The sequence below is a fragment of the Mustela putorius genome, unplaced genomic scaffold (genome assembly GCF_011764305.1).
Source record: "Mustela putorius furo isolate JIRA1106 unplaced genomic scaffold, ASM1176430v1.1 tig00000738_pilon_pilon_pilon, whole genome shotgun sequence".
Classification (NCBI taxonomy): Eukaryota; Metazoa; Chordata; class Mammalia; order Carnivora; family Mustelidae; genus Mustela; species Mustela putorius.
The window spans coordinates 5,815,074-5,830,900 of record NW_025421463.1 but is presented as its reverse complement, the minus strand read 5'-3'; the positions used below and the strand labels follow the sequence as shown (position 1 = coordinate 5,830,900).

The following is a 15,827-nucleotide window of genomic DNA, read 5'->3' as shown; positions in this document are numbered from 1 at the left end:
TTTGCTCCCTTGTACTCCACTCAAGTTGAGAACTCACCTTTTTTTTTTTTTTTCTTTAAAGATTTTATTTGCAGAAGCGTGGGGGGGGCGGTGGTGACAAGGAGATTTCCCACTGAGTGGGGAGCTGGACGTGGGGCTCAATCCCAGGACCCTAAGATCATGACCAAAAGCTTTTTTGTTGTTGTTGTTTTTAAAGTAGGTTCCATGCTCCAGAATGGAGCTCAATGCTGGGCTTGAACTCAGGACCCTGAGGTTAAGAGCCAGCCATTTGACTGACTGAGCCACCCAGGTGCCCCCTGAGAACTCACATGGTTTTGATAAGGAATCAGCTTCAGGATCACAACGTCCTGGAGAGGGCCCAGGAGGAGTTATGCATATAGGCATATAGCCCCCCCCCCCCCATGTGTCTTAGTACTTTGCAATGGCACACTTCCTTGATACTGTGACCCTGGCTGAAAACTGCTCACAGGGTTGGTTAACACTCTGCCCTTCCTGCTAAAAATCAAGGCCAAAGAGAATAGTAAGGACACCTAGCACTAGGACTGTCAGGCTATGGCTCTTTTACACACTGTTGATTCTGAGGCTAACTGTCCAGCATGTTTACCTTTTCATTCTGATCACCTTGGAGTCTTTAAATTCTTGGTCCCTGAGGCTGAGTCCACTACTTGCCTTCCAGTCACTTGCCTGCCCTTCAGCAGCAGTGGATGCATTCAGCTGGTAGATCTGGGATCTATCACCAGCCCTGTCCCACCTTTGCTAGGTCCACATGGAAGCAGCTTGGCCCCGAGACCTGGAGAACTGCTATCTTTTTTCTCCTTAGGGAGGAAATAAAGCTGGGGAACATGAGGACCTTGCACCGCATAGAGAGAAAAAAATAAACGTTTCCTTTCCAAGAGCTTTGACTTCTGTGTGTGGTATGAAACATTTTCTTACAGGAATAATCCTGCTTCTTCATTTTCAGCCAGGAGAACCTTTGAAGTGCTTGATCTGGGTCTCCATGATAGAACAAGCTGCCACTGGAGTCAATCATCTGTGGCTCTGAGATGTCAAAACTGGGACAATGTTACTTTCTTTAATTCTCAACCTTCCGCATGGTCGTCCATAAGGAGGCACTGGTAGGTCTCCTGATACAGGAAAAGGAGGACGTACCCCGTGGGTCCTTAGTTACACCATGGAAGACTTGTGTAATGCTTCAGAGATAAAGATCAGACAACTTTGTTATATCCTGACATTTGTGATTCTCCAAGGCAGTAGAGAGACCGTTCTTGTCCCAGGAAGCAGTGTGCTTTGCATGTACCAGTTGTTGCTGGTTTCATCCTCGTCAAGAATAGGCGGCCTCTGAGGAAGCAGGATGATGTAAGGAAGATGTGGAGTGGGGAGTCCACGATCAGAAGACCTGAGTTCTAATAATGGTAATAATAGGCAACTATTAATTGAGCGCTTACCTGCACTTTGCTCAGTGCTTTCCATATATGAGCTTCAGTCTAAGGATGAGGATACTCATTAGCCTCATTTTACAGATGAGGAAACTGGCTCAGCAAGGATAAATTGCTTAACCAAAACACCTCAGCTACTAAATAGAAGAGCCAGGGTTCTTGAGTTTGCCTCAAAAATCTTGTCTTCCAAGGCCTGCCCCATACTGCCTCCACTGGCAACGGTGTGACTCTGGGCCACACACCTAGTCCCACTGGTTCTAAGTTTGGCCACACACCTAGTCCCACTGGTTCTAAGAAATCGTTGGACTACCTAGACTAAATCAAACTAACGAATGGTTTGTAGTTATCAAAGACAGTGTTTCCCCAATTTTTTTGACCTCGCAGGGCCTGACTGTGAAGGACACGGGAGAATGATGGCGACCTTTCCTTGGCATCCTTCACAGCTTCCCACTGGAGAGCAAGTTGCAGGCCTTGACCTGAACTGCTGCTTCCAAACGTGAACTTCCGCGAGTGGGCTTGGGTTCTCAAGCTTCTCCCCCATTAGTGCTGTTACGCGGACGCGCTGGGAAGTGGTTACGATACTCCGGGCAGTTACAGAATTGGGAGAGTGTCTTCACGGAACTGCATCTGTATAAACCAAAAGAGGTTGCCCTGTGATAGACTTTATACTCTAAATAGCAAACGTTTAGCAGGCTGGGTATGTAGAAGTACCCAAAATTGGACTAGAGATTATGTATCTTCCCGACTGGACTTGAGAGTTGGCCCCTGACCGTAGGTGCGCCCGGAGCGTTTGAGATCACGACTGAGGTCCTCAGTCCCCTTTCAGCTACTGAAGGGCTTGCATGTGGTGGAAACGCACGCGAAATGCCACTTCCTTTGCCTAGTTTCATCTCGGGCCTGAACTTGGTGCTAATTCGGAGCCTCACGAGAGTGACAGGGATCACAGGGGCCGTGGCCCGACGCCACCGTCTGGGACTACCCGGGCTGAAGGAGCCAGGGCAGTCACGGACGACCACGGGTGGGCCGAGTTAAGGAGCTCAGAGAAAAAGAAATTCGCCGAGAAGAGGCTGTAAATGCCAGAGGCTCTCGGCGGGAACCGCACTGGTCGCTCCGCCCCTTCCCGCTCAGACCCGGCCTCCCTCACCGCCCACTTCGGGTCTGAGCCAGTAGAAAATGGAGATATATATGACTCACCATGACTAACCAATCAGCTCGACGCTCGCTCTCCACAAGCATCTCGCGCGATAACCAGGCGGCCTCGGACATCACAATAAAGACCTTCCTTGGGCTGAAAGACTTCTCTCCCCGCCCCCCAAGCTGACACCGGAAACGAGGTGTGTCTGAAGAATCCCTCCGCGTTCTCCGCCCTCAGAGGGAAGAGTGACTCTTTGATCTTAGTAGCCTTGCAAAGTAGTGCGCCTTTTCCCTTTCTTGAGACCTTGAAAATAACTCCTATTCTCTTCACAGCTACGCCCTGGACACAAGAGTCGTGGGTTGGACGCGGTAGGGGCATCGGATAGGATAAAACGAGTGGGTGGGGGCGCGGGTCACGTGACCTCGGCGGAAGGATGTGCAGTGTGCTACGCCCTCATAGACGCAAAGTCTATAAAGGACCCTCGGGCGGCGCGCCGCGGCCATTTCTTTTCCTCCCGCCTTCCTATGTAGATCTTTTTCGCAAGTGCGCGCCTTCCCTCCTCCAATCCCCGCAGGGTCCGCGGCCGCCATGGCGTATTAGAGGCAGCAGTGCCTGCGGCAGCATTGGCCTTTGCAGCGGCGGCAGCAGCACCAGGCTCTGCAGCGGCACCCCCCAGCGGCTTAAGCCATGGCGTGAGTACCGGGACCGGGCCGCCCCGGCCGTGCTCCCCAGGGTCGGCGAGGGCAGTCAGCTCACTTGGGCGCGGCCTGCGGCCGGGCGGCGCCGCGGAGGGGGAAGCGGTTTTACGAGCGCCCGGGACGCGTGACCCGTGTTTGGGTGTCCTTGAGACGCCGACGGTTTTGGGTGGGGAGGCCGCGGCCCGGCGCCGGGTGGGGGGCGGGGAGATGCCCCCGGCGGCCCCGGCTCCTGAACCCGGCGGCGGCTCGTCCGGCGCCCCGCGGAACGTGGCAGGGGCCAAGATGGCGGCGGGGCAGGGCGGTGGTGGCGCGGCGTGAGTCACGGGCGGGCGTGGGCGGGGCCGGGCGGCCCGGGCCGTATTTGGACAGGAGCCGAGCGCGGCTTTCTCTGGCGGCGGCGGGGGGAGGAGCGGCCCAGCCCCGCGGCCGTCCATCTTGTGCGGCCTGAGCGGGCCGCGGGGAGGGTGGACGCTATGGCTTGGGGGCCACATGTGCTGGGTTTTCTCCTAAGTGGGGTTCCAGTTCGGACCCCCTCCCTCCGGGACGGGGAGATGAACTTGTCGGAGCGGCAGAGGTCTAAGCGGACCTGGTTTCTGATTCCTTCTCAGGCTTCTCACGGCATTCAGCAGCAGCGTTGCTGTAACCGACAAAGACATCTTCGAATTAAGCACATTCCTCGATTCCAGTAAAGTCCCGCGACATGGCCGAGATGAGTTTCCTGAGCAGCGAGGTGTTGGTGGGGGACTTGATGTCCCCCTTCGACCAGTCGGGTTTGGGGGCTGAGGAAGGCCTAGGTCTCTTAGACGACTACCTGGAGGTGGCCAAGCACTTCAAACCTCATGGGTTCTCCAGCGACAAGGCTAAGGCGGGCTCCTCCGAATGGCTGGCTGTGGATGGGTTGGTCAGTGCCTCAGACAACGGCAAGGGTGAGTGAGAGGCCTTTGCCCCTGGGGTCTGGTCTGGGGCTGGCTGTGGCAGTGTACATCTGACCTCAATGGTTTTACCTTAAATCTTTTGCAGAGGATGCCTTCTCCGGGACAGATTGGATGGTGGAGAAAATGGATCTGAAGGAGTTTGATTTTGATTCTCTGTTCAGTATAGATGACCTGGAAACCATGCCAGATGAGCTTTTGGCCACGTTGGATGACACGTGTGATCTCTTCGACCCCTTAGTCCAGGAGACAAATAAGGAGCCCCCCCAGACGGTGAACCCAATTGGCCATCTTCCAGAAAGTTTACCCAAAACAGACCAGATTGCCCCCTTTACCTTCCTGCAACCACTTCCTCTCTCCCCAGGGGCGCTGTCCTCCACTCCAGATCATTCCTTTAGTTTAGAGCTGGGCAGTGAAGTGGATATTTCTGAAGGAGATAGAAAGTCAGACTCTACTGCTTACATTACCATGATCCCTCAGTGCATCAAGGAGGAGGATGCCCCCTCAGATAATGATAGCGGCATCTGTATGAGTCCTGAGTCCTATCTGGGGTCCCCACAGCATAGCCCCTCTACCTCCAGGGGCTCTCCAAATAGGAGCTTGCTGTCTCCAGGTTTCCTCTGTGGTTCTGCCCGCCCCAAACCCTATGATCCTCCTGGAGAGAAGACAGCAGCAAAAGTAAAGGTTGAGAAACTAGATAAGAAGCTGAAAAAAATGGAGCAGAACAAGACAGCAGCCACTAGATACCGCCAGAAGAAGAGGGCAGAGCAGGAGGCCCTCACTGGCGAGTGCAAAGAGCTGGAAAAGAAGAATGAGGCTCTGAAAGAGCGGGCAGAGTCTTTAGCCAAGGAGATCCAGTATCTGAAAGATTTGATACAAGAGGTCCGAAAGGCAAGGGAGAAGAAAAGGGTCCCCTAGTTGGGGTAGTCAGGAGTGTGTGCTTGTACATAGGCTTGCTCTGAAGCTGTGCTGTAATAAATTATTTTGTAGTGAAAGAACTCGGTGAACAACTGTGTGCCTGCTTTCTTATCTCAATCCACCTTGGCCTGGTGGTTGTGACCAAGGCAAGTGGGGTTGGTTCAAACTTGTCTGGACCATTGGTTAGGACCACTGGTGCTTTTGTAGTACTTTGCATTGGGAGGGAGTTGGGCTTAGGACCCCCACAGGCGCCTGGGTGGGATAGGGGATTTTACCCTGTGGCAGCTGGATGACCAGAAGTAGCAGCTGAGGCTGTGGCCTGATGAGCGTTGTGACTGGTGTTTCGAGTACCCAGATAAGGCCCCATCTGGGCACAAGTTGATTAAATTTCACTTCTGGTTTTTATAGTTAAGTAGAGTCCTTCCCAGAACTCCCGTTTTTGCTTGAATGAACTGTAGAGAGTTGGGAGTTCAATACAACTTGAAGTTCCAGGCCAGAGCTGGCTGCAAAGGCTGGCAGGTCTGCCCACAGGGGTGATAATGGGAAGATTCGTCGAAACCCAGCACTTAAGAGAGTAATAAGCCAGTCCCGAGTCCCATCTGGGCAGTCCCCTCTTTGGCCTGTGGGGCTACATCTCCAGGGAGTCAGTGTTCATGTTCATCTGCATAGGGACATGGATGTTGCTCACTGCATGACGGGGCTGTGTGCACCGCTGGGCAGTGCTGTAAGCCGCCTAGGTGTGCGCTTCCAGCCCCTGCGGTAATCGGTGGGGCATATGCTCAGCGGGAAATAGGTGCAGGAAGAATTCAAAGGCTCTTGACCCATTTCGCCCTGTGAGTATTTCAAAGGTTTTTGACAGATCACAAGTAGGCTGGGGGATGCTGCGGGGGAAGGAGGCTCCTTGCTGAGTAGAGAGCCTGATGTGGGGCCTGAACCCAGAACACTTGAGATCATGACCTGAGCCCAAAGGCAGAGGCTGAACCCACTGAGCCATCCTTTGAAAAATGTGGAAATGGCCTATGAGGGTCTGCAAGGGAAGCAGAGGCCAGTGATTCCGACCTTCCCAATGCCCAGCATGAAGTGACATGAAGTGACTGTGGCAGGCCTGGTTTTGGAATACAAAGCTGTGACCCAGTTCTCCTTAGGCACTGGAGGGAGTGGGGGTCCTGCCCTGAGATTGTAGAAATCCTCACAGGGCCATGGGCCTCTTCTACATCTTGCTCAGCAGAGCCCGCCCATCCAGGTACTGAAATTACTGCAGACAAGGTCCCCCACCTCTAAATGGCTTTAGAGCTGAGGATGGGGATTTACTGGTGGGGAAAACAGCACCCACTCAGCTACATGCATTAATGTTGGGGGGAACGAAGTACAATTCAATGTACTTTATTTTTGATTAAAGATTTTATGTGACAGAGATCACAAGTAGGCAGAAAGGCAGGCACAGGGAGGGGAGGAAGCAGGCTCCCCACTGAGCAGAGAGCACGATGCGGGGCTCTGTCCCAGGACCCTGAGATCATGACCTGAGCGGAAGGCAGAGCCTTTACCTACTGAGCCACCCAGGTTCCCCCAAAGTACTTAAAAAAAAAAAAGACTTTTAATTCATCACAATGTGGGACTCAACCCTAAGATCAAGAGTCCCAACAGATGCCCCCCAAATGCTTTTTTCATAAGGATCACCTCATCCCCATTTTACAGATGGAACTACAGCTTGGAGAGGTTGGGTAACCTGCACACTGCCAGGTGGGTTCAGACCCAGGCACTCTGACTCCTGAGTGCACACTTGGTGTGGCTCCCAAATTCCTTATGGGCAGGACCGTAGGGGGACCCTAGACTGTCGGCAGAGCTGGAGGTCTGGAGAAAACACGTGTGGGTGCTAATTTGTGTTCAGCGATCAATACAAATGTGGAGGCTTCAGATCACATCAGTTCCCCATGTGGCTCATACCTGATGGTTTGGGCGAGGAGCTGGGGGAGAGGGGAGCCTACAGCCACTGTCGAAGGCCCGCACACCAGCACGACTGCCATCTGCGACTTCTGCTCCATTCCTCACTTCAGTTGTGACCTTAGTTTTTTTTTAATCTAAGATAGTAAATAAAAATTCTACAACCACAAACACTGCTTCCTTCTGTTTACTCCCAACAGTGTCTTATGCTTTGCACAATGGGCAGCTGCCAGAGCCTGGGGCATGTGGAGGACATGGAGAGTTGAGAGGAGGCTAGAGAGACTATGATCCTGGAAGTGACCCAGCCACCTTGGCACATCTGGTGCCAGCGGGACCCTCTGCCCTTGGGGCAGGCTCTTGGAGACAGTGGCCTGCTCTTCCATTTGACAGATGGGAAACCTTTCCCTGGGGTGTCCTGAAGGGCAGTGCTGGCTGGAGGCCAAGGGCCAGGATGCTGGGCTCTGCCCCTTCCCAGGCCCTGGGGATAAGGACTCCCCGAACCCAAAAGGCAGGGATGGGATGGGCAGCAAAAGTCCCTGTAGAGTGTGTGGCCTCAGACCACACAGCCTTTACCCTCCTTCACTGTGCTCCAGCCACTCCGACCTTTCTGCTCTCTAAGCTCATTCCTGCCTCAGGGCCTTTGCAATTGTTCCCTCTGCCTGCAAGATTTTTCCAGGGATCCTTTCCTGTCATGTAGATAACCACAAAGGCCTTCCAAGAGGACTCCGCTAATGTCCCAGCCTCTCTGCTTTATAGTTTCTATTTTTACATACTTATCTCTAGTTGAAACTACATGCACACATGTTTATTTTCTCCTTCCCATTCCTCAGTGACCATGTAAGCAAGCTCTTTGATGGCAAAAATCTTGCTGTCTTGTTGGTTCCCGAACTTCCGACCTAGAACAGTGCGTGGCAAGTAATAATAATCACAACTAATAAATACTTAGATTCTGAAGCACGGCTCCAAGTGCTTTCCAGTTAGTAGCTCATAATCCACAATGGGAGTGGTCAGGAAGCTCTTATGACTGCACCTGTTAACGAGACAAGCCTGCAGCTGGATGCTGGCCCAGGGGCAGCTGGTATAGACCATGACAGAGGCCTTGCTCAGCACGTGGGCTCTCACACAGGGAATGAGACTGAGCTCCAGGCCCACTACTGTGTGGCCCGGTTAGGACTCCATCAGCCCCAGGGCTGGGTTCTACCCCTGCTGCAGGGTGGGGAAAGGGCTGCTCGTGGTTCAGCCCGGAGCCCTCTGCTGCCCTCACCTGGGGGCTGGATCCTGGAGCCGCTCGGCTCTCCGCACTGCACGCCTCTTTTAACACCCCAGGATGAGGCTGTATGTCCTTGGAGATCAGAACAGACTTTCATGTTTCTCTGCAACTATTCACGAGCACCCGCCGCAGGCTAGACGTCGTTCTGGGTGCTGAGGGTTCAGTGGTGAGGAAAACAAGACAAAAATTTCAGCTCTCATTCTGGCAAGGGAGGCGGCCAGGAAGACATCTGACAGGACATGGCAGTGGGAGTGCTGATTGCAGGGGTGAGGGGTGGATCTGCCCATTTAAGATGGGTGTTTAGGGAGACCCTCTCTGGGAGGCAAAGCCGGCAGGAGGGGAGGGAGTGAGCCCGCAGTGCCTGTGGCCTTGTAGCTGTGATGGGACTCGAAAGCCTGTGTGTGACTTGGGGAGTCCCCGGAGCAGGCGTGCTACTTTGCCTGCTATTTGAAGAGGGTTCCTGCAGGGGGGCAGGCAAAGAGGAGCGGGCTGGGCTCAGCACAGGTGAGTGAGGAGAGCTAGTCAGGGCCTGGGTAGATTCTAACAGCCAAGCAAGTCAGGCCCTGATGGGGAGTGTATAAGGGGGAACAGAATGGTGGCTGAGCGACTAGAAGGATGGAGTTTCCATTTCTTGAGATGGAGGAAATGAAGCAAGAACAGGGTTTTCATTTCAACCCTTAAGCAAATGAGCCACCCATGTGCCCCTGTCCAGGGTGACCACTGAAAATAGGCCCTCGAGTCCTACTCTGATGTACTGGGCCAGAATCTCAGGAGTGAGCACTAACTTTGGTTACTCAAGGGGAGCACGGACACCCATGCCACCAGCGCTATGCAGCACAAATGGGACGGAAGAGCTACTGGAAAGCCCAGCAGCAGAGAAGTGCCAGGACCCCAGCTCACACACCTGCAAACTCCCTACCCGGGAGCGAGGCCGGTCACTCTACATCCGGAAAGGGATACCTGTAGGTGATCAGGGCACAGTAGGCATGTCCTTGCTAGAAAGGGGCCCTGAGCTCCAGGCCTGGTCAGCCCCTTTCCAGTGAGGTGAGCAAGAGGGCGCCCGCATAGCCCAGCCAGCTTCTCACTGAGCGGCTGAGATGGAGGGTCGGAGTCTCTGAGCATATCCAAGTTTGCCTCTCTCCCCGCAAGGGTCACGAAAGCTCAGCAGGCAGGAGCAAGAATGAAAGAAATACCAGCCTTCCCTTCTTTGGAAGAAGCCCATCCGAGGCAGGCAGGTGCGTACAGGTCTGGTCACAGTCCCTCCTCCCCTGCCCGGATGGCCGGCCTGCTTCCTGCTGCTGGGATGGAGCCTGCCTACAGACAGGACAGGCTCCAACTCTGCCTCAGCCAGCTTCCCTGCTGTCTGCACCTAGAACAGAAAGCTAACAGCCAGGAGCAGACCCTGGGAGCAGTGGGCGGCCTGTGGCGCTCTCTCCCCTCTGGCCAGAAGGGCTCACTGTGGGGTTGGCAGAATGGGGCTCCCCAGCGGGTCCAACCAAAGGGGGGTTACCATACATGGGGAACAGAGGGTTGGATGGAGCTGCCCACAGCCATCCAGGGCCCTCTTCTCCACCGGGAAGAACGGGCTCCTGGACTTCCAGAACTCAATGTCTCCTCTACATCGAACACCCATCTGGCAACACATCCACTCGCTCACCCTGCACCCGTCGCTGGCGCATGCCTGCTGTAAAGGGGCCAGCCCGCCCTCTCCTGGTGCCGCAGCCTGACCCCAACCCCAGCTCCCAGCCCGGGCACATACCTGAGTGTGAAACCCTGTTTCCTGAGGTCACCTCCTGAGCTGCCCCCCAACAACAGCACAAGCCTTGGGCACCAGGGCAGCCGCACCCCCACTTTCTGAACCCTGAGTCGGCTGCCCTGGAACCAGCAGATATACTTCGTCTCCAGGGCTGCCTTGTTGGGTGCGGCCGCCTCCTTCAGGGCAGGAGGGCTCCTTTTAGGCCATCATCAAGAATGCCAGCTGCCCTGGGGCTGGGCAGGAGGCCTGACCCAGAGCCCTAAGAACCACGGGGGACGGTGAAAGGTCCCTTGGTGCCAGAGGAGAGGGGAGACACCCCATAAGGCAGATCACAGTATACACACTGCTCTTGGGTTTACATTTATTAGAACCCTGAAGCTGGCCTGGCAGCCTTCCCACTCCTAGCGGTGTGGCCCCAAGGGCCTAAGAACTGGCCTTTTCAGAGCGAACAGCCCAGAGGCCCTACTTGGGGCAAAGCAAACAAAGAAGTCAGAAATGTCTTCTAGCAGGTAGATGGCTCTTCCTGAGCCTGCAGATGTCAGCTCTGGTCTGAGAGCATCTCTGCCCCAGGGCTTCCAGCTCCCCAGCTCCTTGCCAGCCACCCCCCTCTGGCTCCCAGGGCTAGTAGAGGCCGCAAGGTCAGAAGAAGAGACTGGGCCTGAGTGCCTTTCTCACTGTGTCCTCCTGGGAGCCTAGCTGCCGAAGTATTCCTGCTGGAACTTCTGGAAGTCTTCCTCAGTGAACACAGTGCCCTCAGCCTTCTTCTTCTTCTTCGTCTTGGCTACAGGCCGGTCACAGGCCTTGCGGCCCCGGTTCTGCCGCACAATCTGGAGATGGGGGTGTGTGTGTATGTGTCAGGATCCCTGGTGGTGTCTTCTGGCACCTGAAGGACTGACCCTTGGAGCTGCACAGCCTAGCAGAGTTGCATGCTACCCACCACTCACCTGGCCCTCAACCGTCCCGGGAGGCAGGGCGTACTTTTTCCACTTAACAGAGGAACAAACTGAGGCCCACAAGGGTCACAGAGGAGTAAGGCCAGGCCCAGCCTCCCAATAGCCCTGCTCTGTTCTTTGCCGTCCAGAGGGGTGACCCAACCTCTGCTTTGTGCTTAGGGCAGAGACTCCCATGGGTCTCAGATACAGCCCTGGCTCCTCCCACCCGGTTTCTGCCCCAGAGCCCACCCCGCTGACAAACCTGGTGGGTGACTGACTCTGCCACGGTACTTCTTGCACTGGTCATGAACTTCAGGTTTACTCCGAGGTAGCCTCGACACTCTCGCTTCTGGAACTCAGCTGTGGATGGCAGGCACGGGGGCATCATTTCAGAGGAACTCCCTGGAAGCCACTAGGCCCCCTTCCTGACAGCCCTGCGTCAGGATAACTGGTTAACTCCAGCACCCTGCGCTCTTTTCTGTCAAATAACTTTCCCTTCGATCCTACTGAAAGCCTCCTCCACCCCGCCCTCCGCTCCCAGATGCTCAAGTGACTTAAGCAACAAACAAGTCTTACTGCATGGCAGACCCTGTGCAATGTGCGGGACAAAGAGCAGAAAACAGAGCAAAAATTCCCACCCCGTGGAGCTTACACTCCACAGCAAGGACACATGGTAAATGAGAGAAACAGTATTTTAGAGAGTGATGCATTTTATGAAGAAAAACACCACAGTAGAGAGAAATGAGGAATGCCAGGGGTGAAGGGCTGCAATTCTCATAGGAGGGTCTGAGCGGGCCTCAGTGCAGACGTTTTAGCAAACACTCATGGGAGAGAGTGTGGATGCTGGGGAAGGGCATTCTAAGTAGAGGGAACAGCCAGTGCAAAGAACCTGAAGTAGTGCAGTTAATATGTCTGGAGAACAGCAAATGGCTAGAATGGCGAGGGGAGAGCAGTAGGACGTGAAGATGGAGACGGGACAGACCACGTGGGGCTTCATGAGGTAGCAAGTCTGATGGAAGCCACTGGAGGGTGTGAGGCCGGGAGAGACCGGTCCCACTTACCGCTTCACAGGATCACTCTGGCTGCTGTGGGGCGAACAACATTACCGGGTGGGGGAGTGGAGGTGAAGAGTTTTTGAAATTATCCAAGCAAGAGATGATGAGGTTCACACCGAGGTGGCCCCAGAGTCCCCTCATCGTCCGTTAGACAGCATGATGGGATGTGGGGACAAGGGATGGGACGCAGGAGGTGACCCCTGGCCCCCCATGCTCCTGTTTCACATCTAACACCGCTGCTGCTTACACGCACCTCACTTTTCTGCCTCCTCATTCTTGCTCACGCCGTTTCCTGCCTGGAATTCATAGTTCTTTCAACAAATACCCGAACACCTTTTATGTACCAGGCTCTGGGTACATGTTCAGAGACACGCTAGGAGCTCACTGAGCCCTGCCACATGTCAAAAGACCCCGCCGTCCAGCCCACACCTGTCCCTCCTGTTACATGGCACCCTATGTCCCAAGATGCTCTCCTAGACACTGGGCTGTTCCTGTGTCTCCCTCTTCCTCCATCCCTGCAGCCAATTCACCGCTGAAGCCCAGCGACGCTCCCTCTCTTCACATCTTCCCCCTGAAGCATCATGGCTGCCCAGGCCACAGTGTCTCCCACCCGAACCGAGTAGGCGACAGCAAATCTCCACAGACACGCTGCCTGGTTTCCACCTGTGCCATCTGGACCAGTGCCTGTTTCTGTATCTGACAAATGGGGGTCATGGCAGTACCGACCTCACAGGGTCGCATGAGGAACCAAAGAGGGAACATTTATGTATGCAGGGTTTAGAACAGCACCAGGCACGCAGAACATTCACGGCTTGTTAAGCGATCCATCTCTGGTCTTGTCCACTATGTCACCTTTCCCAGTCCAGGTGCCACAGCAGCGAGCTTCTACCTACCTCCGCATGAGCTATCTTCTCTAGAGCGCTCGTCCCCTGGCTCAGTCTTACACTTCCTTCAGTTATGGGCTTAAATGCCACTTCAGCAGGGCACTCTGATTTGGTTTTTTATTTTAAGGCCGTCCCAGAGCACGCCAGTCTTACTCCACAGGCCTCATCACACTAGCAATTACTCTCCGCATCCGAAACGCTTTGGTGCTTTTCTTCCCACTGAGGGCCGGGACCAGGAGTTTCGTCCAGCCCCGTACTCCCAGGACCCGGCTCCGCGTCCGGCGCACACCTGCTATTCCAGAAACGCCCAGCCACCCCTTCAAGCTCAGCCTCCAGCGCCCCCTCCTCCAGGGTGTCGCCCCCTTCCCGAGCTCACCGAGCGCGGACTTAGGCACCTTTCCCTTGGCCGAGTTCCGCAGTTTCTGGGCCTGGGTTGCCTTTGCCTTCCGGGTCCGCTTCGCCGGGGCCCCGGTCGGCTTGGCCGGGCCTGCCGCGGCCCGGGGGGCTGTAGGGGAAGGGAGAGAGGAACGGACCGGGTCGGAGGGCGCGCAGGGTCTCCATGCCCCCAAGGCCAAGCCCGGCTTGGATAGTCCCATAACCTCCGGAATCTTCCCCGCCGCCCCTTCCGACCCTCTGCCCGCGCTGCGCGTCCCCGGCCAGGACCTCCTCACCCTCCGGCGCCCCCAGCAACTCCAAGCCGCGCCGCAGCAGGGCGGCCGACATGACAGTGTTTGGTTCCGCCCACACACCACGCTACTTCCGCCTTGGCCGCCCTCGTCGTCTCGACAGAAACCCGAGCGGGAACAGAAGGTTCCGGGATGACCGGGCGGAAGTGCCCGCCTGCCTAAGGACGCATGCGTTTGGGGTCGCCACTTTACTACGGAGGGAAATAGGGGCGGGGACTGGAGGCGGGGCCAACCTGCAGAAGGACACACTTGCTGTCCAATCCTAAGAAGGCCCCGCCTTCTTCCAGAAGCTGTCCTTGACCAGCCGTGGGTGGTTGCTCGGCTTTCACGAGTCCCGAAGCTTCGTACTGGGTGAGGCGGGAGACAGAGCGGAGTGTTCAAGTACGAAGCGTTTCGGTAAAGGGAATTGTAGAATCGGGTTCTTTTTCACATACATCGACCAAAGCAACGTATAGCGCAGGTGGAGTGTGGCATGAGAATCCCGCTTTTCTTCCATTATGTCAGATATGAGAGACATTTGAAAAAAAAAAAAAAAAAAGCAAAACCGTATCAGTGTTTTCCCGCTCTTTTGTTTGTCTTGGAAAATATAGTCATTTTCATTAGAAATATTCATTCAATATAGAGCAGGCAAGCAGAGCATGTCTGACAACGTCACTGGGCCGCAGGGCCCGCCACGGCCCTTTATAACATGCAGTGGGTTTGCTATTGTTTTGAAAAATGAATCAATAAATACAATGTATTAACTTACTAAATTTTAAAAATTAAAAACTTCTCAGTTTTAGTTTCCCATAGAGTAAATACCAGGAGGTAGTTACGCACCGTAAAGCTCTTTGGGATCGTGAACTTGTTTAAGTGTGTCAAGAGTTTCTCAGACCGGGGCGCCTGGGTGGCTCTGTCGGTTAGGTGATGCCTTCGGCTCAGGTCATGATCCCAGCGTCTGGGGATGGAGCCCCGCAACCGGGCTCCCTGCTCGTTGGGAAGCCTGTTTTCCCTCTCCCTCTCCCCCTGCTAGTGTTCCTGCTCTTGCTGTCAAACAAACAATTAAATAAAATCTTAAAAAAAACCCAAAAAGTTTCTCAGACCAGAAAGTTTGAGAACTTCTGGGCTTGAAATTACTCTTCTTACAGTGGGGAGGAATCCTGCCCTGTTCACAGCTCCACCTGCAGCTCCTAGCCCCATACCTGGAATGCAGAAGGCACTCGACAGATGAGTGGTGAATGTCAGGAAATATGATTTGAGGGCCTTTTGTATGCCTGGCACTGTGGAGAGGGTCATGGAGATGACATTGCTGGATGAACCTCACTGTCTAACCTCCACGAGCTAGTCCAGTGGGGGAGAACACCTAAACAGAAGGCAGTAATAGAATACACCATGTTAAGGTACTGTTTGCATTTGTTAACTCATCTACCCCCCTACCATCCATAACTCTGGGGTAGGAGCAACCCCCACCTCTCCCCACCCCCGGTCCCGACCCCATTTTACAGATGAGGAAACAGTAGCACAGAGCCAAGGAGCCTGTCCAGGTCACACATGTTGGTGTTGGTACTGGGAATCAAGACACAGAGCCTGAGTGTGTGTGTGTGTGTGTGTGCGCGCTCTGCCTCGCAGGAGAATAGTGGGGCGGTGCTGGGGCGATGCTGGGGTCGGGGGGTGGCTGACAAGCCCACAGGAGCAAGAGATCTCTGGAGAAAAGGAGCCATTCTTGTGGGAGGGGAGAGTCCCAGGGAGGAGGACCCCTTAGCTAAGGCATCATATTCCCTGGGACAGGAGTGGCTCCAGAGGGGTGACCAGGGAAGGGTGGGTATTTTTTGTTGTTGTTTTTAAAGATGTTATTTATTTGAAAGAGTGAGCGAGAGCAAGTGAGAGAACGTGAGAGCAAGAGTGGGGTGAGGGACAGAGGGACAAGCAGACTCCCTGCTGAGCAGGGAGCCTAATTCGGGCTCAATCCCAGAACTCTGGGATCATGACCTGAGCAGAAGTCATCGCCTAACAGACTGAATTTGTCTTGAGGACTGTGGGGGGTCATGGAACACAGTTACATTGTCAGACATGCTCTTTTTGTCTGCTTCTAAAATAGCCAGAGTGTTTTCTTTTCTTTTCTTTCTTTTTTTTTTTTTTTAAAGATTTTATTTATTTGACAGAGAGAGATCACAAGTAGGCAGAGAGGCAGGCAGAGAGAGAAAG

The 15,827-nt window shown here is 54.4% G+C and overlaps 2 protein-coding genes across 2 annotated transcripts; one reads left to right on the top strand and one right to left on the bottom strand.

Moving 5' to 3' along the window:
* The first annotated feature begins 3,081 nt into the window (after nt 1-3,081).
* On the top strand, nt 3,082-5,199 carry ATF4 (activating transcription factor 4). The gene is made up of 3 exons (XM_004743292.3): nt 3,082-3,263; nt 3,878-4,195; nt 4,290-5,199. Exons 2-3 carry the CDS (start codon nt 3,970-3,972, stop codon nt 5,117-5,119), a joined length of 1,056 nt encoding a protein of 351 aa, XP_004743349.2. The 5' UTR covers nt 3,082-3,263; nt 3,878-3,969; the 3' UTR covers nt 5,120-5,199.
* A 5,234-nt stretch (nt 5,200-10,433) lies between these two features.
* Nucleotides 10,434-13,773, bottom strand: RPS19BP1 (ribosomal protein S19 binding protein 1). Its single transcript, XM_004743296.3, has 4 exons — nt 13,629-13,773; nt 13,334-13,462; nt 11,281-11,378; nt 10,434-10,913 (listed from the first exon to the last, which is right to left on the bottom strand). The coding sequence occupies exons 1-4, from the start codon at nt 13,678-13,680 to the stop codon at nt 10,779-10,781; spliced, it is 414 nt and encodes a 137-aa protein (XP_004743353.2). The 5' UTR covers nt 13,681-13,773; the 3' UTR covers nt 10,434-10,778.
* Nucleotides 13,774-15,827: the final 2,054 nt, after the last annotated feature.